The sequence below is a fragment of the Aristolochia californica genome, unplaced genomic scaffold (genome assembly GCF_029961685.1).
Source record: "Aristolochia californica isolate CCGP_79_NKW_82.1479 unplaced genomic scaffold, dmAriCali1.0.hap1 SCAF_8, whole genome shotgun sequence".
In the NCBI taxonomy this organism is placed as follows: Eukaryota; Viridiplantae; Streptophyta; class Magnoliopsida; order Piperales; family Aristolochiaceae; genus Aristolochia; species Aristolochia californica.
In genome coordinates, this window is record NW_027182279.1 from 38,049,853 (window position 1) to 38,072,517 (window position 22,665).

Genomic DNA, 22,665 nt, shown 5'->3' on the forward strand with positions numbered 1-22,665 from the left:
GAAACAGTGAGGGAACAAAGATTACTACGTTCATCGCCATATTTTCAAAATCCATTACATCATTTAATCCAAAATCTTAACATGAGATAGAACTAGGGTCATCTTTTCATACGAGTCCCGTATGAATGGATAACCAGACTTTTACTGAGATACGACTGGGGAAACTCCAGTGATTTCCAAGAAGGTCGAAAATAGTATTTTTTGCGACGTGGGAGAAGGGGGAAAGCATAAAAATAATCAGACGTCGTTCCAATATTTGATTAGTTTTTGGTTTTCTTTCTTCCTGTTTTTTAATCAGAATACTTTAATGGCGGAAGGAAATGCCCAGGTCGGGTAATATTAGTTAAAAAGAGAAGACCGGCTGGTTGGTGCCTTCCCTGTCAGAGTAACAACAAGCGGAGCGTTTCACCTACTCTGTTCTCATTCCCATCTTCTTCCCCAGCTTCTCGCATGATTACAATTGCTATTTACAGAAAGCGCGTGACAGAGAAAGGGAGACAGGCTGACTTAAGAATTTTTGGAAGGTTTCACCGGACTGGTTTTGTTAGGGGTCGTTGGAAATATTACTGACGCTCTCTCTCACAGAAATTTATAACTCTAGATTACATAGTTTACGGTCCTATTTATAGACATTAAGATTTAATCGGCACCGCATACACTTCTCATATTTGCAGAACACGTTTACTGGTTTTGCCGACTTCCTTGCCAGCGCATTGTGCTTGCCGACCTCCTTGCCGGCGCATGGTTCTTGCCGACTTCTCATGTGCCAGCACACTGAAAATCCAAAGCTTTTTTTTGCTGGGCTTCATGGATCAAGGTTATGTTCCAACACTCCCCTTTAAACTTGATCCTGTAACTTCAAGTAGAGTCCTTAATCTTATGAAGTCTTCACTTGTCAATCGCTTGGTAAAAATATCTGCAACTTGATCTTGTGACTTTACATATTCAGCCTGCACTTCCTTTCTTGCAATTCACTCCCGTATATAGTAGTAGCGAATGTCGATGTGCTTGCTTCGATCATGGAATACTGGATTATTTGCTAGAGTAATGGCTGATTTGTCGTCGACATAGATTCTGGTAGGCCCTTCTTGTATTAAACCTATTTCTTTCAATAGATTTCTGAGCCAAATAGCATGACAAACGCATGAAGTAGATGCAACATATTCTGCTTCACAAGTCGACAATGTGACAATCTGTTGTTTCTTTGACATCCATGTGAAGGAGGTATTTCCCATGAAAAATACAAATCTAGTAGTACTCCTTCGGTTGTCTATGTCTCCACCCCAATCGCTATCGCTATATCCAATAAGCTTGTAATTTTTAGAAACTGAATAAAACAAGCCTAAGTGCATAGTACCTTTTAAATAGTGAAGAATTCTCTTTGTGGCCTGGAAATGGGTGGTTGTTGGAGATTCCATGTAGTGGCTAACCAGTCCAACTGCATAAAGAATATCCGACCTTGTACTGCCTACCAAACTTTTGAAAAAAGTTGGATCTACGTTTTCTCCTTCTTCATGCTTGGATATCTTGATTCTGTATTCCATCGGTGTGTTGGTTGGCTTGCAATTTTCCATCTTGAACTTTTTTCAAGAGTTCTTTTGCATAACTTTCTTGTGAAATAAAAATTTCATTTTCTTCTTGCTTCACTTCGATGCCAAGATAATACACCATGAGCCCGATATCTGACATCTCAAATTCTTTGGCCATTTCTTTCTTGAATTCATCAAACAGGTTTGGATTATTACCTGTAAAGATCAAATCATCCACGTATAGGCACATAATCAACACATCTTCCTCTTTAATCTTGATATAGAGGGCATGCTCGAATGGACATTTTGTATAACCATGCTCTTGGAAATACTTGTCAATCCGGCTATTCCATGCTCTTGGTGCTTGTTTTAGCCCTTGAAGAGCCTTTTTAACTTCAAAACTTTGTCTTCATTTCCCTTCTCTTTATACCCTAAAGGTTGCTCGATGTAAACTTCTTCTTCAAGAACTCCATTGAGGAATGCAAATTTTACATCCATTTGATGTATTTTCCATTTTTTTAGCTGCAACAGAAATGATTAGTCGTATAATTTTTAAACGAGCAACAAGAGCAAATACCTCATCATAGTCAATGCCGACTCTCTGACTATATCCTTTTGCCACTAATCTTGCTTTGTGTTTTTTGACATCTCCCTTGGCATTTCTCTTTGTCTTGTACACCCATTTAACACCAATGGGTTTATGCCCTTTAGGGAGTTGAACGAGTTCCCAGGTATTGTTCTTCTCGATAGCCTTAATTTCTTCATCCATGGCATTTTGCTATTTTTTCTCTTGAGCAGCTTCGTGGAAGCTTACTGGTTCACAATCAGCAAAAAGGCAGAAAAGAGTGAGATTACAAAATGGCTCGATTTCTTCATATATTTCTCGAAGACTTCTTATCCGTAGCGCGATTCTTTGGCTCCCACTTGAATGTGACGAAGGTGACTCATCTTCGTGTGTAATTGCAGTAGATGGAGTCGTAGGCTCTAGTTGCATTTCTCCATTATGTTCGACTGATATTGGTTTATCTTCAGATGGAGGGGAGATATTGAAGTCACTGTTATGAGATCCAAAATCCCATAATCCTTCTTCGTCAAACACCACATCTCGGCTAATTACTGTCTTCTTACTGTCTGGATTATACAACTTATAGCCTGTGGAATGTGCATCATAACCAATGAAGATAAAACTTTCGCTTTTGTTATCAAGTTTGGTTCTTCTTTCATCTGGTATATGTGCATGAGCTATACTCCCAAAGACTCTTAAGTAGGAGGTGCCATGCTTTTTTCCATTCCATGCTTCTTGTGGTGTTTTTACCCAAACACTTCTTGTTGGAGATCGGTTTGATAAATAAACTGCACACGCCACAACTTCTGCCCAAAACTCTTTAGGTAATTTCTTGCTTTCAAGCATACTCTGAACTATATTGAGAATAGTTTGGTTCTTTCTTTATGCCACTCCATTTTGTTGGGGAGATCTAGGAACCGTTAGTGGTCGACGAATTCCATTGACTTTGCAGCATTCCTGAAATTCTTTTGGAAGTAAATTCTCCTCCTCAATCAGATCTCATGGCTTTGATTTCTTTACCACTTTCCTTCTCTACTAAAGCTTTGAATTTCTTAAAGACTTCAAATACTTTTGATTTTTGTTTCAAGAAATATACCCATGTTTTTCTTGAAAAATCATCAATAAAGAGAAGAAAGTAGTTGCTTTTACCTAAAGAGTTTGGCTTGATAGGTCCACATACATTTGTGTAGATTAGCTCAAGTGGCTTCTTGGCTCTTAACTCTGATATTTTTGGAATGCTTTTTCTGAATTGCTTCCCTGATAAACACCCTTTACACACTGGATTTGGGTGAGCCATTCGAGGTAGGCCTCTCACCATATCTTTCTTGGATAATAGCTTTAAAGCTTCAAAATTTAGATGCCCAAAGCGAAGATGCCACAACTACGATGTATCTTTATAACAAGCCTGTAAACACTTTGCAACGTCGTTTTGTATATTTAAAGGAAACATTCTATTCTTTGACTTATGTACCTTTGTTATCAAATCTCCTCTGTCATCTCTTATAAAAAGGCTATAATCTTTCATATGAATGTCATAGCCCTTTTCTAAGAGTTGACCCAAACTCAATATATTATTTTTCATATTTGGTACATAGTCGACATTTAAAATTAATTGATGACTACTATCTTTTGCACGAATAAGAATGATACATTTTCCTTGTACCACCATGGTGGAATCATTTCCCAGAGACACATTTCCACTTATCGATTCATTAAGATCTACGAACAAGCTTCTTCTTCCACACATATGGTTGCTTGCCCTTGAGTCAAGATACCAAGTATTCTCTTGCTCTTCATTATTGTTTATGTATGCTAATAACAACGTTTCTTTTTCTTCTGTCTTTGCTTCAGCATAATTTGTCTGCTCAACGAACTTGTTCTTGGGAGCTCTACAATCTGAAGCATAATGCCCAAATTTCTGGCAATTATAACATTGAATATGAGATTGGTTATACCTGGAATTCATGTTTCCTCTTCCACGACCTCTTGTTAAGGTTTCATCTCTCTCATTGTTGTTGTTGGAATTCTTATTCCAACCTCGTCCATAGCCGCGGCCTCTTCGACGTCCACGGCCTCGGCTTCTTCCTCGACCACGCTCATTTATTGCGTAGCCTTGTTTTTCATCATTTTCTTTGATTTGTGTCTTGAACAGTTGTTTAGAGAGATCTTGCTTTTTTTGTGCTTTTCTTCATAGGCTTGCAACGATCCTTGAAGTTGCTCTGTTGCCATTTCTTCCAAGTCTTTTATTTTTTCAATCGTCATGACGATATGCTCAAATTTGGGATCAATGAACGGAGTATCTTTTCTACTATTCTCACATATTCTAGCTTTTCACCGTTTTTTTTTCAATTGATTAGAAACAACTACTACTCTTGAGAAATAAACCGAAATAGACTCGGATGCTTTCATATATAAGGATTCAAATTCACCTCTTAGTGTTTGGAGACTACCTTTTTCACCTTCTCGACTCCTTTATAAGAGGTTTGCAACTTCTCTCACGCTTCTCTGGCGGAGGTTGCACTTGAAATCTTTTCAAACTCATCATCATCTAATGCTTGATAGATGAGGTCGAGAGCTTTCTTGTCTCTCTTTTTTGAATCCTTTAAAGATGTCTTTTGCTCTTGTGTAAGAGCATCTTCTCTTTCTGGCTCACTTTTCAACGATGTCCCAGACATCGTGTGCTCCAAGAAGTGCTTTCATTTTTATACTCCAGTTATCATAAATATCACTTTTGAGAATCGGAACTTGGAAAGATGTCACACTATTTGCCATTTTTTCAAAAAGAAAAAACTTATATAGTTTTTGAAAAGGTTCTACCTTATCAAATCGAAACTCTCAAAAATACGAATCCAACGCCTCCAAAATCACCCCGATCGGACGTCGGATGAACTTCTACAATCCTCCAGAATATTACTGAGTCAACTCAGCGAGTGGAAACCAGCCGAGTTGGACGAGTCTGTCCATGCGCAACTTTGGCGCTCAGGATGGACGAGTTGAGCCGAACGTGCGGGACGAGTCAACCGTGCGGAAATCGGCACGAGTTGATCGGATGACCCGATGATTAAATCGGGACAAGTACTGTTAAGTGAAAAAATTTAAAAACTCACCAGTACTGTTCGTCTTCTTCCTTCTGCAAAAAAAATAGAGACGTCATCGTCTCTGTGTTTGGATTTTCTTTTGCCGGAAAATCCTTCCACCGGAGACGTCTTCTGCCGGAATCTTGGTAGCGGTTCCTTTCATAAAGGATTTTCGACCAGCTCTGATACCACTATTGGCAATATTACCGTCGCTCTCTTTCACAGAAATTTATAACTCTCTCGGGACAGCAAGCTCTCTGAACTTTTCTCTTATTTCTGGATTCTAGATTACATAGTTTACGGTCCTATTTATAGACACTAAGATTTAATCGGCACCGCATACACTCCTCATCTTTGCCGAACACGTTTACTGGTTTTGCCGACTTCTTTGCTAGCGCATTGTGCTTGCCGACCTCGTTTGCTGACTTACTTGCCAGCGCATGGTTCTTGCTGACCTCTCTTGTGCCAGCACACTGAAAATCCGAAGCTTCTTTTTGTTGGGCTTCATGGATTAAGGTTATGTTCTAAGAGGGGTGTCTATGGAGTAAAGTGACAGGTCTGAAGATGGCCAAGCACTAATGGTCAGTTGCAGGTTGTGAAGACGTTTTAAATTAGTTCTAACACAACGTTTTAAGGAGAAGACTTCGATCACAAGGTTGCTTGGGTTAGTATTTGTGGAATTTCTTTGAGTGAGATTTTTTTTTTTTTTTTTATAATTTGTGGGAAGTTCCGAAACTATGGTTCTTTATATTATATGTAATACTTATATTTAATTTTTAAATTATTTTAATAAAATTGGAGGGAAAATATATATAAATTTTTTTAAATGTATGTAATATTATTTATGTTAGTCAATAGAATAATATATTAATTGAAAAAGTTATATTTAAGTGATTGAAAAATAAAGATTTATGTAAATTGATCGATGAACTATGTGACAACAATTTCAAATTAATTTATTTTGTTGGATTTGAATAAAAAAATTTTAAGATAAGCTACATAAATAATGAAAGTTTAAGCGGTAAAATATGAAAAAAAGTAGTGTCACTATCCACCATAATAATATATAGTTCCAAAAATAACTATTTTCTTCTCATTCTTTCTAGTTAATCTTATTGTTGATGATCGGTTTCTCATAAACTTTTCCCTTTATTTTGGACCTCTTTATTTTCCTTTGTAGGAGACAAGAATTTGCTCGATTTAATCACTCCCATGTAGTCTCTTTCTTCATGTATGTTATCTCACTCAATTCACGAAATCTTACTAATTTATTCATTAACACTGATTAATAAATTCTATCTTGTTTCCTTAAGGTTGTGTTTGGAACATAGAAAGTGGAGAGAAAAGAAGAGAAAGAGAAAGAGAATGAGAAAATACAAGAAAAGAAAAGAGGTTTCTTTTTTCTTGTTTGAATGCCCATGGAAAATGAGGGAGAAAATGGAAGAGAAATATAGTTTATCTTATTTAGATGCACGTGGAAAATAAAAAAGAAAATAAAATTAGCAAAATTTTAAAATTTTGATGATTAAGATTTTCTCTCAAGTTTTTAGTTTTTTTTCTTTTCTCCCAAAATTCCATAATTTTGTAAGAAAAATTTTATTAACTATTCTCTCTTATTTTCTTTTCTCTCAATGATTATGTGCCGCCAAACAACAAAAAATAACTTTCTTTCCTCTTTCCTTTTCTTTTCTGTGGGTTCCAAACAGACCCTAACTATTTCTATATTTTTCTTCGGGGTAAATATACATAGCATATATTCGAAAACTTATAGTAGAAATTTGCGCATATAAGTCGAAAACTTTCATTTGGGAGTAATGTAAAGAAAGAAATATTATATGTATGTATGGTACACTATTGTTGAATGCGACATCGACAAATCTAGTAAGAGAACGGTTTCCTTTATTACAAGAATTTTGGTTATGTTCTTGATTAAAGTAGGTCATGGTATTTGATGCATGTCATGTTAGATGTTGAACTGAACTACACATTTACAAAAGTCTAATCAGTTTTTAGTCATCAAAGTGTGAGCCTCGGAAGCAATTACTCAAAGAAGGTTGGTGAATCGAGTTGGCACCACAAAAGCTTATATAGAATTGAGGCTTATGTGAACAATCCTTTGCCCAGAACTCGTAGAGAACTCATGACTTCTCAGTTTAGACTTGTGAGTTAACTCGATACTCGTAGACCAATACAACATGCTTCAACTCAAAAACAGACGATCTCAAAGTTTATTCCTTTGAAACTTCACACAAGAATACAAGATTTGATGGCTCTGGAATCCGGCCGGCCAACAATAAACTCTTTACAAGTAAATAAGAATCTTTGATGGAGTTGAAGCCAACAGCTAGTGTATTGAACGAGCAAACTAAAGCACTTGGAAGGGCTGCACTTCTCCATGGATTTCAAGGAGCTGTAAATATGCTTGGAAGGTGCTTAATCAGCAGTAAAAGGCATTACATAGCAGTTTTAGAATGAGTCGAACTTGACTTAGAACTATGTAGTTAATCCTGCAATATTGATTGAGTCAAGAGGTTAGTTGTGGGCAACTGGATCTTTCTTCTGTCATCAACTCTCAGTGGCTTCGAGCTTCAATCCTGAGATCTTAAATGGTGGCAGTCGACCAGTTCTTTATGATGGAAATCACTAAAACTCTTTCAAAACACTGTGCTTGGTTTAGATCACTTGTATCTTAGTTCTTTCTGGGTGGAAATCATATACGAGTTACAGTAGTTAGAGGACTCAAAAACCAAAACAAGAACAAACTCTTTGTAACTTCAGTTATGAGTCCATGTGGTCCATCTTGTCCCAATGTTTTGATTCCAGACTTGAAGCATCCCTTCCATCTCTTCTAATATTTTTTTTCACTTGAAGCTTTCCCATACTAAATGTCATTTGAATTTCTCACTCGGCCATTGACTTCGATCAGGCTGTTGGGTTTACATCTACTGGTTTAGTAGCAAAAGTATCAGTTGAGCCAGGATCTCATGATGTCCAGCTGAGGGATATGCAGGAGAAATGGGTGTGGCTCTACGTCCTCTCCCCTTATGTCTATCGGTAACAGAAGCACCTCCTCCCTCCACTTTGTACAAATCTTTGCACAACAGCGATGAGGGCGAGGAACTGAGTGATAAGGGACAAACATAATCACTTCAGTTATCAGATAAGATCCTATTGGATTTATCCTATGTGATCATGTAAAACTTATATTTTCTATTCTAAATTATATAAATACCACCCTTAATCAATTGTAAAGTTATGGTTCAGTTCATCTTCTGATGTAGTTCAGTTCAATATCTAACACTGAAGACTCCTCCCTCCCTCACCTATAAAGAAAATAGGGAGTGTTGAAACATGGAATCGGTGGGGAGTTCCAACCTTCTGTCCCTTCTGTCCCATTTTTTTTCTATAGTTTTGGGGAGGTGCTCCACCTTCCCCTACAAGCCAAAGAGAAGGGAACAAGGCTGGGTGGGGTAGCACAAGTCTGTGAGCCATGGAGAAGGGGACAATCTGTCCAATTCACATGCTGAGAAGGTAAAAGATATTGAATATATAAGCCTATATGACTTATGGGTTTTTGAGCTATACATCTTCACTCAAGCATTTGCTGGCCTACTTATTGTCTCATGGGGTTTTCTATATATGAGTCACTTTCTAAAACAAACGTGAATTAAAACCATGACTCTTACCATTCTTCATTTACCAAAACTTTCTTATGTCTCTGAGAAGTAAGCCATGAATAGGTGTCATTCACCCTTTTTCGATCCACTCTGTTTTACTATAATTTTTGCAACTTCGGATTGGGATTTGACTCATCGTCACTTGATCCTGAGTTGGATTAGGCAGGTTGGGTTGACTTGCCTGAGTCACCCTTGACTTATTTACAAGGGGATTTGGCTAGAAAAAAATTGATTTTTTTTAAAATTACCAAAAATTATAAAAACTTTATTATGATATATAATATGTTATTTATAGTTGGTAAAATATTATAATTATTTGTGATACATAAATTTTAAGGTGTTGTTGGGTCCGCCATAATACACAAAATATTATCGAGACCCAATGGCATCGGGCAAGTAGACCCAACTCGCCACAATCAACTAGTCAAGTCGCCCCTGATCTTTCTATAGGGCAATTTGGCTAGAAAAAAATTTAAACATAAGGAAAAAAAATTGTATGATGATATATAATATATTATATATAATTAGCTAAATATTATAATGATTTATAATACATAAATATAGTGTAAGACTAACGACCTTCACAATTGGGATCGGTATTCGACTCAGTGTCCAACAATCCTAAGTCCCAACTCGGCGTGCAACATTTGACATACACAACTCGACCTGACACAGTCGTATAGTATTAATAATATTAAGTTTTTTTATTTTTTTAAAATAATTTATAACTTAATAAATAATAAGTCCTATTAATTAACTTAAATACTTATTTAGTAATTTTTCAATCATTACTTTACTTAGTGATTGACATTAAATTATTAATTGGTTACTCACTAATAATTTAAAGTGTTTTAAAGCCCTAAACCCTAACAATTATTGATTGATAGTAGTTTATTTTAAAATCCATTGCTTGACATATTTTTTACTATTAACTATTTATTTACGTTAATTATTAACATTGTTAATTAATGATTTATATTAATCATCTTTATTTAAAAATTATATTATTAATATTTAATATTATTATTCATTATTTCTTATTATTATTATTAACTATTATTATCAATCACTATTCTTCTAAAATATCAATTAGAAACAAATCAATAATTAGTGGATATTTTTGAAATATATGTTAATAATATTAAATAATAATAATTTCTATTACATTATTACTAATTAATAACTATTATGTTAATACTTAGTACTTCTTAATTAGTAATTATAAATTTATTTTATCGTTATTTTAATCGTTAACTATTATGATCTATTATTATTCATCCACAATATCTATTAATCCTTTCTTTATAATAGATTATAGTATAATCAATAATCATTTCATAATTAATCAGTTAATCTATAATAAGTAATAACTTAATAATTATCATATTGCATTGGTTAATGGGGGGTTTAAGTTAGGGCGAGTGGTCCTTCCCTAAGAGGAAGAAATTTTCCTATAAGCATATGAGCAAACGACATTAAATAATTAAAATATGCATTAAAAGTCAACTCAGGTATTAAACGGAATTAAAACATACATTAAAGTTCAATGTAAGCATTAAAACATGATTAAACAACTAACACCGTAAAATATGATTCAAATAGTAATTATTAATTATTAATTAGGCATTAAAAGGAACAACTACTTTTAAATAATATCATAAATACAATAATCCATATTTACCCGTTAGTGAAATATTCCCTAAGTAGAACTTAGGAAAGATTAAAAAAATATATATATATTCACCTACAAAGAAAGGGAGCCAGAGGAAGAAGAAGAAGGAGAGCAGATCAAAATAATTAGTAAAAAATATTATAAAATATGTTTTATTATGTGAAAAATAATTTTCATTACTTAGGATTAAATATTTTTAAAATTATTTTAATTAATATGTGCGGATAATTACTTAAATATACTAGTTTTTGGGTGGATAAACTTGGTTTATTTTGTGAACTATGAACCTGTTCAGCAAGGGAGAAAAATTATAAATATAAATTATTTTCTAATTAAATTATAATAAATATAGTTTATTAAAATAATTATAATTATTGAATTCATATTATTTTTTATTAATATAATCATTTTAAAAAAATTTGTTATTACTATTAGTAAAATAGTAATTTAAATTAAACCAAAAAACATATTTTGAAAAATATTAGGAAATTATGAAAATTTGTACTACATGTACACTTCATCATCACAGTGTGAATACATGGAGAATAGGGAAGATCTAATGAGTTCATGTTGGATGATGTGCTGGCTGATAACCAGACGATGTTGGCAATAGTGGTATGGCACCAAGTCGACTAAAGAAATTGCATTCCCAATGGTAAAAACAGGGTAGGGAAGGAAGAATAGCGGAATGTTGTCCGAAGGGAAGGAGGGAAGATGATGGGTGAGAAAGAAATGGTGAACAAACACCGATTTCGAGTGTTTTTGTTGAGTTGGATCGGTTCGTATTAAAACCTCAAAAGGGTAAAGAGCCGTTGAGCTCTGTCGTCGGGGAGGCAGAGTCGAGAAGACGAACAGTGAAATAAAATCAATTTCTCATTCATATGTTTACAAAATACAACTTAGGGTTTTATACAATGAAGAGGGGTCAAGTGGTAAAAACACAAATATTACAAAATAATAAATTAATAAATTAATTAACTAATAGATTACATTCTAATACTCCCCCTCAAGGTGGCGTGTAAATGTCCTTGACAACCATCTTGGACAATAAAGAAAAAAGGTGGGTAGAAGGGAGAGGTTTAGTAAACATGTCGGCTAGCTGGTACTGAGAACGAATGGGAAGTAACTTGAGGACTCCCGAAGTAACACGTTCACGAACAAAATGATAATCAATCTCAATATGTTTGGTGCGCTCATGGAATGTGGGGTTAGAAGCAATGTGTATCGCAACTTGATTGTCGCAGTATAGCAGCGCAAGAGATTCAACTTTGACTTGAAAATCTTGAAGAAGTTGTTGTAACCAAATAATTTCACTGGCAGTGGAAGAAAGAGCTCTATATTCAGCTTTGGCGGAGGAGCGGGAGATGGTGGTCTGCTTTTTGGCCTTCCAAGAAACTAAAAAATCACCAATAAATATGCAAAAACTGGTAGTAGATCGACGAGAATCAAGACAGGAGCCCCAATTAGCATCAGAAAAGGCCTTTAAAGGAACCAGAGCACAAGCATTAGAGTAAGCACGCATCTGCAAGGAAGAAGTAGAGGAAAACAATAGCCCTTGGCCAGGACTGTTCTTGAGATAACGAAGCAGGTGATGCACTGCCTTGAGATGCGGAAGACGGGGTTGGGCCACAAATTGAGTAAGCTTGTGGACAGAAAAAGTAATATCGGGGTGAGATAAAGTGAGGTAAAGAAGTTCAGTGGCATTTAAACGAAGTTTGGGATCCATGGGAACAAAAGTTGGTTTACAAGCCAAGTAGCATATGTCTTCAAGTAATTGTAAGGTGTAGTGGCATTGGGAAAGTATTATACCTTGCTTGGACTGAGCAATCTCAAGACCAAGAAAGTGCTAGAGACAACCAAGATCCTTGAGCTTAAATTGAGTATGCAGAAAGTGTTTGAGCTCAGTAATAGCGTGAGAGGAAGGACCAGAAAGGATGATATCATCCACATAAACCAATAGGGCGACAAAGGAGGAGCCATGACCTTTTGTGAAAAGAGAGTAATCGGATTTCGATTGAAGAAAACCAAAGGTGATTAAAACGTGAAAAAATTTTGAGTACCATTGGCGCGAAGCCTGTTTGAGAAGGGACTTGTGAAGCTTGCAAACTAGTTTGTTGTGAGAGGAAGAGGACTCCCCCTATCGAAGGTAGCCAAGAGGGAGATCCATATAGATTTTTTCAAAAAGATCACCATGTAAAAAGGCGTTATTGACATCAAGTTGAGCTAGATGCCAACCATGGGAGGCAACAAGAGCAAGAAGAACTTTCACAGTTACTAATTTGGCTATTGGAGAAAAAGTGTCGACAAAGTTCAAACCTTCTCGTTGGGTATAACCTTTAGCTACCAAACGAGCCTTATGTCGCTCAAGAGAACCATCATAGTTAAGTTTGATTTTATAAATCCATTAACATCCAATGGTATGTTTATCAGGAGGCAGAGGAGTGACAGTCCAGGTGTTGTTAGCTTCCAGAGCGGCCAACTCGTCACGCATAGGCAACCTCCATTCAGGACACTTCACTGCTTGATGATAGTATTGAGGTTCAACCTGAGAAGAAAGACTAAGCACAAAGTGTTTGTGGGAATTAGAAAGGGCATGATAAGAGATGGAGTTAGAGATTGGATAAGGCTGAGAGAGTGAAACAGATGGAAGAGAACCAATAAGTAAATTATAGTGATAATCCTGCAAGTAATGAGGTGGATGAGTCTTTCTAGTAGATGTGCGAAGAAGAGCACTAGCGGATGAGGAAGGAACAAGTGTGGGAAGATCATGAGGTGGATGACCATCAACTGGAATATCAGAAATAATGGGGGTCGGGAAAAGGATGAGCTTGGAGGGAGGAGTGAGGCAGAACTAAATCAGGAAAGGGATCAGTAAGTTGATCTGAACGTGTGATAGTATGGAAAAGGGAAAACTTCCTCATGGAACATGACATCTTTGGAAAGGAAAACCTGTTTGGTCTCCACATCATAGAATTTCTATCCTTTCACACCAGTTGGATAACCAAAAAACACACAAACCCGAGCACGAGGGTGAAACTTGGTGCGATGAGCAGCTAAGGTGGAAACAAAGGCTAAACAGCCAAATACACAGAAGAGGGAATAATCATGAGATGTGTTATAGAGCAAATGGAAGGGGGTGTTATGTCGTAAGAGAGGAGAAGGAGTTCTATTAATTAAGAAAGCCGCGGTAAGAATACACTCAGTCCAAAAAGGGACAGAGATGCAGGATTGAAAAAACAACGATCGAGCCACATTCAAAAGGTGTTGATGTTTTCTTTCAACAACCGAGTTTTGCTGAGGCCTTTCAACACATGAAAACTGGTGCAAAACTCCTTGAGCTTGAAAAAATTCAACAAAGGATAACTCAGGTGCATTATCAGATTGAAAAACCTTGATTTTGGCATTAAACTGCGTAGAAACTATGTTAAAAAAATGCGGTATCACAGAGACAGCATCAGATTTAGTCTTCAATAGATAAATCCAAGTAAATCTAGTACAATCATCAACAAGAGTTAAGAAAAAATGATGACCAGTATAAGAAACAGTATGATATGGTCCCCAAATATCACAGTGCACAAGATCAAAAGGAAATGCTGACAAATGATTATGAGATTCAAAAGATAATCTACGTTGTTTAGCTAGAGGACAAATATAACAAGGATCAGATTTATGTAATCTAGTTACATCACAGTTTAACTGATCCTTCAAAAAATCAAGTCTCTTATGCCAAACATGGGCAAAAATATTGTTAACAAAAACATGAGAAACAAAATTCAAACTTTGAGCACTGAAGACATAGAGATCTTGGATTTTGTCACCCTTGCCAATCGTCCTCTGGGTGGAGAGATCCTGGATAACAAAACAATCAGGAAGAAAACTTACTGTAAGGCCAGAGTTAGTAACTAAAGCACTAACAGAGATCAAGTTGAATTTGAATTGAGGAACAAACAGTACGTCTTTAAGCATAAGGTGAGAATGCAATTTAATATCACCAGCAAAGTGGACCAAAAGTTGAGAATTATTGGGCAAAATAACAGTAGTATGTGGGATAGCATGCAAGGAAACAAAAACATGAGCGTGAGAGCAAATATGTCGAGTGGCTCCTGAGTCTACAATGCATGATTGAGGGGAAGAAATTAGAGGATTTAAAGTCACAGAAAAACAAATACCTGCCAAGCAGTTGGATGTAGAAGATGTCGGAGCAGTAGTGACTGTTGCTGAGCTACTCAGGTATGTAGAAAGCATTGATATGAGTTGCTGATATTGAGTAGGGTCCAGATTCTGAACAAAACTTCCAACAAAAGGAGAACCTTGGCTATCATCAGCAATAGAAACTTGATGAGCAACAACATGAGAATTTTGGTTGGTTTTGGGTACGGGGCCAGGCAGATAGCCATGGAGCTTGAAACAACGAGCGATAGTATGACCAGCAATCTTGCAATGAGTACAGTAATATTTGTCCTTGTTCTGATTCCGGGGAGCACTGTAATTTTGATTCCGAGGAGCATTGTAATTCGGATTTCGGGGGGCACTGTAATTGGGTTGAAATCTCTGAGAGGATTGTGAGCAGGGTTTATTAATTTCTGTCTTCCCAGATTTAACCGTAAATGTCATCGTGTCAGTGGGAGTATGTGAACCCGAGGCTTGAGTAGTCTTCCTTTGTTGTTCCTCTTGGACAACTAGAGAAAAAACACGATTAATAGGGGGCATCGGATCCATGAGGAGAAGCTGACCACGAACTTGGGAGAAAGAGTCATCAAGGCCTATTAAGAATTACATGATATACTCCATATGGTGGAAATCAATAAGATTTTTAACGCCACCAGACGAGTATGTCCCACAAGAGCAATTAGGGCGGTAATTGCTTAGTTATTCCTAAATGGTTTTCAGCTTGGTAAAATAAGTGCTAACAGAATCCTTATCTTGACGCAAGTTCATCAATTCTCGTTTAAGCTGAAAAATACGCGGGCCGTTTAGTTGTTGAAAACGATCCCGAAGGTCTAGCCAAATTTCTCGGGCAGAAGCAGCAAAAATAACACTCGCAGAGATTGCCTTGGAAACCGAATTTAGGATCCAAGAGAGGACCATGTTATTATTCTGGGTCCAAGAGTTGAACAAAATAGGATCAGCACTTTGAGGTTTAGGTATGGAACCATCGACAAAACCCACTTTGTTCTTCACGGATAATGCGATCAACATCGCACGACTCCAACAGATGTAATTTTCACCGGTGAGCAATTGCGAGACAAGAACTTGCCTGAGGCTGTCCGAGTGGTGAATATAATATGGATTGGATGGTTCTTCAAAAATGGAACGGGATGAACTAGTACGAAGACCAGAATCGAAAGCAGTCGTCGATGAGTAAGTCTCCATGGAGTACTGACCGAAGCAGACCACCAATGCAACTCAAAAAAAATTCACCGAGAAATTAAAGCTGTGTATGCAACCACATAATCCAATAAAAATTCTCCACCTGAAGCCAACAGTGAACGTTGTGCCAACCAAACAGATCCAACACAAATCTTCCAACAAAATCCAACAAAAAATATTTCCCCCAAGGCCAACAGTGAACGTTGCACGAAAAGGCACCTTCGCGACTAGCTAGAAAAAAAAATCCAATCTACACTGAGAATACCCTCTCTGCCAACAGTTTTGTATCTCCTCAAGGACGGAAACGCCCAGACAGAAACGCCCAGCAGCGAAATCCAACCGGTAGCGGAACCAGACGAAGAGAAAAAAAATTAGAAGAGGTACGAAAGCTAACCTCTTTGCCGAGAAATAACCAACGGAGCCAACTGAAGGAGAAACCAGCCCCTGTAGAATGTCGATGGCCGAAAATAGGTTGCCGAAAGCCGAAAAGCTTCGCCAAAATCCGTCTTCTCGGTAACGGAACTAGATGAAATAAAAATCAGAAGAGGGACGAGGACTAACCTCTTTGCCGAGACACCGATGGCCGAACCAAACGGAAAAATAATCAACTGAGTGAGAACCACCGCTGCTGAACGCTGATGGCCGAAACTAGTCGTCGAAAATTTTGGGGAAAGAGACGAGGAGAGGTCCGTCGTCCGAAAATAATCAGAGAATGAGGATCGTCTGCTCTGATACCATATTAAAACCTCAAAAGGGTAAAGAGCCATTGAACTCTGTCATCAGGGAGGCGGAGTCGAGAAGATGAACAGTGAAATAAAATCAATTTCTCATTCATACGTTTACAAAATACAACTTAGGGTTTTATACAATAAAGAGAGGTAAAATGGTAAAACATAAATATTACAAAATAATAAATTAATAAATTAATTAACTAATAGATTACATTCTAATAGTTCGGCAATTAACGACTCATGACTTGCATGGTTCCCTATTTAACCTGCCTGATTGGCAACTTCAGGTCGACCCAACCCAAGGGTTGTGTCCCATATTAAATTATCTTAATTGATACCAGAAACCCACCCAAAACTGCAAATTTCAGTTCGGGCTGTATTCCCAATCTATTCAAGAAACGGGTCGGGTGTGGTTCAACCAAAATGGCAACTTCAGTTCGACCCAACCTCGTGGTCATGCCTACTGGTTAAGCTATGATTTTGGGTTAGTTCAGACCATCATTCATATCTAGCCCAGCCCCTTCTTGGCCCGGTCCAAAACACATCTTCTTTGCCATTGTTCCAAAGATGGAAAAAAAGGGGGAAAAAAAGACAAAAAAATTAGAAGAAGAATCGTGCGGTCACATGCCCTATCATCGTCACCGATCAGTCGACAGAACACAAATTTCTGCCATTGGCGAGAGAAACCGCATGCAGAGAGTCTTTCGATAGTTTCATCTTTCATTCAAATCTCGACCCACAAACTGAGTGAGATTGATGGAATGTCTCCTCCGCGCCTCGTACGTAAGCCCCATAAATAACTAAAGCAGAAAAAATAGAAAAAAGATTCATTAGACGACCAAAAACCCAGAACACTAATCCGCTCTGTCATGTCTCCCTCCTGTCTTTTTTCTCATCTGACTCGGAGGCTGGTCGAGAGAGTCATTCAAGTAAAATCTGCAGCTTCGGTTCTACAAACCCATCAAGCTCAGCTTCATTTGGAAACTAGGAGGAGGATGCAGTTGGTCGACCTTGTCCGATTGGAGTCTGGAGTTTGCAGCATCTTTTGATGCCTTCGGCCTTGTTCGTTCTCTGCGATGAGAAAAGTTGTCTACGCCAACAAGCTCTCTCCTCCGATTCATCCGTTTGGTGACTTGAAGGGATGGATTACAGTTCTTTTGATGCTTTTCTTTTGCAGGCATAGAAATGGTAAGTGGTAGGCTGGGGTTCGGGAATGCCCTAATTGGCTGTATTGGGAATATAGAAACCTACCCTAACGAGTGAAAATGTGATCGACCACGGTAACCTAGAGCCATGTGATTTCTGCCCCTTCTCACCCTGCTCAATTCCCCAAAAATTTCAATAAAATATGCACTCTCAGTTTGATGATAGATACCCTTTGATATAAATGAAAGGATGATGTAAAAAATACTCAGAACCTCAATTCATAAATAATGAAATATGAAGAAGATCACCATGGGTTTTTTCATTCATAGCTAGGAACATTTTTCAGCTATTAATCTTGCAGGAATCCCTGCATCTTGTATACTTAGTTTTTTTTTTTGTGTTCAAACACGAAAAATTTATAGCAAAATCAGCCTACAGAAGAGAAAGAATTCTTAAGAAAAGAATTCTTTTGTTAGGTGTGACTCACTGAATGAGGACTTCAGGTGGGCAATCAGATGTTCAGCTAGTCTTGCAAATAGTAGTTTCTCTTTTTGAAGATATTTACACCTTAGTAGTTTCTGTTGCATTAGACATATGAAGAGAGACCTATCTGATGGGTCCATCGCGATCTTGCATCAGCCTGATTGGAAGATCCTAATGGCCCCTTTGCCGGTTTCAGATTCTGAGACTTGATCAGGATGTTTGGTATTCTTTTTTCATTTTCTTCGTCTCTAGAGTGAAAGCCATAAAATATGCTTAGCGGAGACTTCGAAATTCCAGCATCCTCTAAAAGCTCTGCCAAACATGGCAGGGGTATAAGCTGGCAGACAAAGTTCTACATTCGCTAAGAAAACCCTCAAAACAGCAAGCGACATTTGCAGGCTGATGCCGCGAATGGGATTTTCAGTTTCGGGGTTAGGAATTTGATGGGCATTTCTGCAAGCCTCATTACTATCGGGTCAGATGATGATATCTCTCACCTGGGTTTCTCCTCCCTGCACTTCTTTTTCTTTACCTTTTGGGAGAAGGGTGGTTTCTTGATTTTTGAATTCTTTCCACTTGTTTGTTCTTGGTTTTGTTCTCTGGGTCTGTTTATCTGAGTCTCATCACCTCTGCACCGGATCACCATGGAGGGAGAAGGAAGTCACAGGGAGAGTAACAAGTTCCCTTGGCTTTACAGTCAGCCCAGATACTCCGTCGGAGATTCTTCTTCTTCTACTGCTGGTTTTCTTGGTGGGTTTTCATGGCCGCCAAGATCTTATTCTTGTAGCTTCTGTAGACGAGAATTCATGTCTGCTCAAGCTCTTGGTGGTCACATGAATGTCCACAGAAGGGATAGAGCGAGGTTGAGACAGTCACCTCCTTGGGATGGACAAGCTTCTAACCTCAACTCAAATCCTTACCCTAGCCCTAACCCTAGCCCTAACCAAAATCCTAGTCTCTCGTCTTCTTCCCCTCCACCCACTGAGATCCCAGTTGCAGTCACTCAAAGATTCCCTTCCTGGCTTTCTCCTTCCTTCACCTGCGTCACTTCTTCTTCACCCTCATCTTCTTCCTCCGGTGAGGCGAGGATATCAGGACAACTAGACTCCACTGATCCTCCGTCCTTGAAAGAAGACCACTTGAGAAGGAGGAAAGCCATTAAAGCTTTGTTCATTACCGAAGAAATGAAGACCTCAGAAGATGAAGAAGATGGTTCTGATGCTCATGGCCTTCTGAGGAAGCAAGAGAGCTTAAAGCTAGACTTGGAGATTGGCCTGTGCACCAACCCACCTGATCATAATCTGGATTTGGAACTTCGTCTTGGGTTCACTTAGACATTGCACCACTAAGAACCTGCCCTTGTACTTTTTTGCTCTCTCGTCATTTTGCTCATTCACTGCTTTAAATAATTTTACATGTATTTCAGATATTCAGTAGGGAAAGACACCATTCCTGCATCTACACTGAAAATCATGGCCAGATAGCTGCTGGACTTGCAGTATGTAGGAGACCATATGAGTTTGATCTATTAATCATTTTGAAATCCGTTTTCAGTCATCTAAGAACTATTTTATCATGAGATTTGATGCTACTTCACAAGTTTACTTCAGTTGTGATATGTATTTCCGTAGTAAAGAAGAAATTTATTACAGGAAAGGATTTGCCATGAGATCTGATGCTACATCACAAATTTACTTAGCTTCTTCTTGCTCTTCTTAAAGCAGGTTTAATGTCCTACTCTTTCACATATTATATCCCTTTGCAAGGATTGATTCCACTATGTTTTTATCTTATTAGTAGAGCAGAACTGATCATGAATCTAAGTTATGGCTCAGTTAGAGTGAAAGAGAAACGGTAGATGCTTTTAAGTGATGGGCTTCTTCTGGTGTTCTTTGCAAGCTTTTGACTTCTATCACATTCCTAGGGAAATGAGTAAAGCTATGCGAATTACCAGTATTTCAGTTCATACTTGCATTGGAAATGAGTAATTATTTTTGGATTTTCTAGGCTATAACTTCAAGAAAAAAAAAACAATGTCAAGAATATTGTCTTATGTTGACATATTAATCCATGCACATGCTTCCTTGTCTTTGTTCATTCCAATAAACCAGTAAAGGACTACAGCATGGTTCTAACTACATATAGGATGAAAAGGACCACAATATAGAAGCTTCATTGACAGTTTTTTAGGTTGCCATTTGTGTGTGTAAGTGTCTGAATAACTGAATGATGCAGTTGAAAGTTTTACTAGAGTAGTTGTTTCAAATAAATTGATCCAAGAATGGTTTCTAACCTTTGCTGATGGACTACAAGAGTAACAAAGCTACCTTCTTCACTAAAACCTTCAAGCTTAATCAATAACTTGATATGCATGCCATACTTGTATAGTTGTAGTCGAGAAGATGAATCAGATATATTTCCTATTTGCTTTTTCCCGAATAATATGATGTTTCATGTATGACAATTCCATATATGTACCTTCTATACTACTCGAAATAACTAGTTTTAAAGTTTAAATATGCGAGGGATGTCCATCACCTTTGATGATCCTAGTTTGTAACTACTTCAGACTCCAGAGAAACATCTCAAGGTTTTTAAAATTTCAGTATAAAAGAGAATTAGGGTTTTCCATTCATCTGAGTCACCTATGATTGAAAAATATGCAGAGTTTTGGCTCCCAAAATGAAATATATAGATATATACATCACTTCAATGTACATTAATTAGGAGATTTATTCTCTATTTTAAAAAGAAAAATAAGAATTTTCATTCCAAGTTCAAACTGGGTAGAGTCTAAGCCTCGTTTCACCCCGACGGCTAGTCAGGATTGGTGCGTGGGAGAGTTGGGTGAGTGTGTCAGGGGCATGATAGCCCTTTTCTTAAAAAAGGGGTGGTAATAGGGTCAATGTGGTAAAAGAGGGGGTTGAGGGGAGCCCTTGTTCCCTACCACTTAGACAGTGAAAATAGGAAGAGATGATTAAGCGCCGAGAGAGCGTCAGAGTCAGCCAGATGGGACGTCATCTCCCGATTAAACGTCACATTGTCCTGGCCTGCCACTCATCCTTCTTTTCCTTTTTATTTACCTGATTGCCCTCCACTGACTCCTCTGCTTATCTGACTCGCGAACCGGCCGACTCACTTGGTCTTCAAAAGGTTAGTCTGAGAAGAGATATATGGGAAACAGACTCGGTCTGTAACTCTAACGGAATCGGTCTGGCAGTGGTTTTGAGCTAGTTTTTCAAGAAGAAGCAAACTTCAAACGAGGGCAAAAGTGACAGTTTTCTGCTTTCTGGTGACAGGCAATAAATTCTGAGAGGAAGGAAGAGAGGGTATGTCTGTCTGAGAGTATCTGCCCAAAGAGCTTCGTTTTGGTGAAAGAAGGATGGGGAAAAGCGAGCTTCAGATGCACATCAACTTCACTCCAATCACTCATTCATTGCCTTTTAGAGGCAGGGTTTCTCTTCCCTCAACTCCTTCGTAAAGACATCTCTCCCTGTTGTCTCTTAGACGTCAGTACCTCACACACCTGATCTCATTCAATTCACATGGTTGCCCCTAATGAAAGAGAAGACTTCTTCTTGGTCTTCAAATATTTCTAACATAAATATGTTAAGAATATCTAGGATGTCAAATTTTTACTGGATTACTTGTTTGTTTAGTTCGTTTATAAACAGATAAAAAATAAAATCCACATTCAATTGAGATTTTGAATAATTTAACCTGTTTATTCTCTACCATTTTGTTAAATGAAATGGGTAGGAGTAATGACTACTCCATACCCGATTACTTGCTAATTTGGCGGATGATCTCGTAGTTGCAATTTTGTATATACTAGTTATAGTCAAACCTTACCTCACTATTTGTTACAAAAAGGACACATTCCGATAAAGCTGCGTCTGTGCCAATGGGAATGCTTAGCACAAAAATGACTAGTAAAAAAATAGGCAAATGGTATAATGGAAAATCTTTCCCTATTTCACATGGAACAGATATCTAGAATAAATGAAATTGGTAATAAAATATCCATCTTCCCTCTAGTCGTAACTAAGAAAACTTGTGGTTATCAGGATGTTCCCTCCCCCCTCCCCCCCCCCCCCCCCCCCCCGCCCTTTTTTTTTTCTATCTTTAACTCTAGGTTAACTAGGAATGTTCTTAGTTGGGAAATCTAAATAGCTGATTAGAAGGCGTAAATAGCTTCTATTTTAAGGAAGTATAAAAAGAGCAATTAATTGGGAGGGAGTGGGTCTAGTAACTTATGAGTTATCAATTGTCTACATGAATATTTCTACTGTAGAACCTAATTCTGTTAAAAAAAAATTGCTTCTTAATTGATTCTTACATATTTCCTATTCACATAAAACTTGCTTAATTAGGATCTAAACCGATTACATAGGTACAGTAAAAAAAAATCTTAA

At 37.5% G+C, this 22,665-nt stretch overlaps 1 protein-coding gene and 1 pseudogene across 1 annotated transcript; one reads left to right on the top strand and one right to left on the bottom strand.

Moving 5' to 3' along the window:
• Positions 1-4,194: 4,194 nt before the first annotated feature.
• LOC137938471 (uncharacterized) lies at positions 4,195-4,866 on the bottom strand (annotated as a pseudogene).
• Positions 4,867-18,804: 13,938 nt separating this feature from the next.
• Positions 18,805-19,786, top strand: LOC137938133 (transcriptional regulator SUPERMAN-like). The gene has a single exon (XM_068783122.1). The coding sequence runs from the start codon at positions 18,895-18,897 to the stop codon at positions 19,582-19,584; it is 690 nt and encodes a 229-aa protein (XP_068639223.1). The 5' UTR covers positions 18,805-18,894; the 3' UTR covers positions 19,585-19,786.
• Positions 19,787-22,665: the final 2,879 nt, after the last annotated feature.

Excerpts from the sequence above, each read along its gene's own strand:
- LOC137938133 (XM_068783122.1), top strand. The coding sequence starts at position 18,895 with ATGGAGGGAGAAGGAAGTCACAGGGAGAGTAACAAGTTCCCTTGGCTT.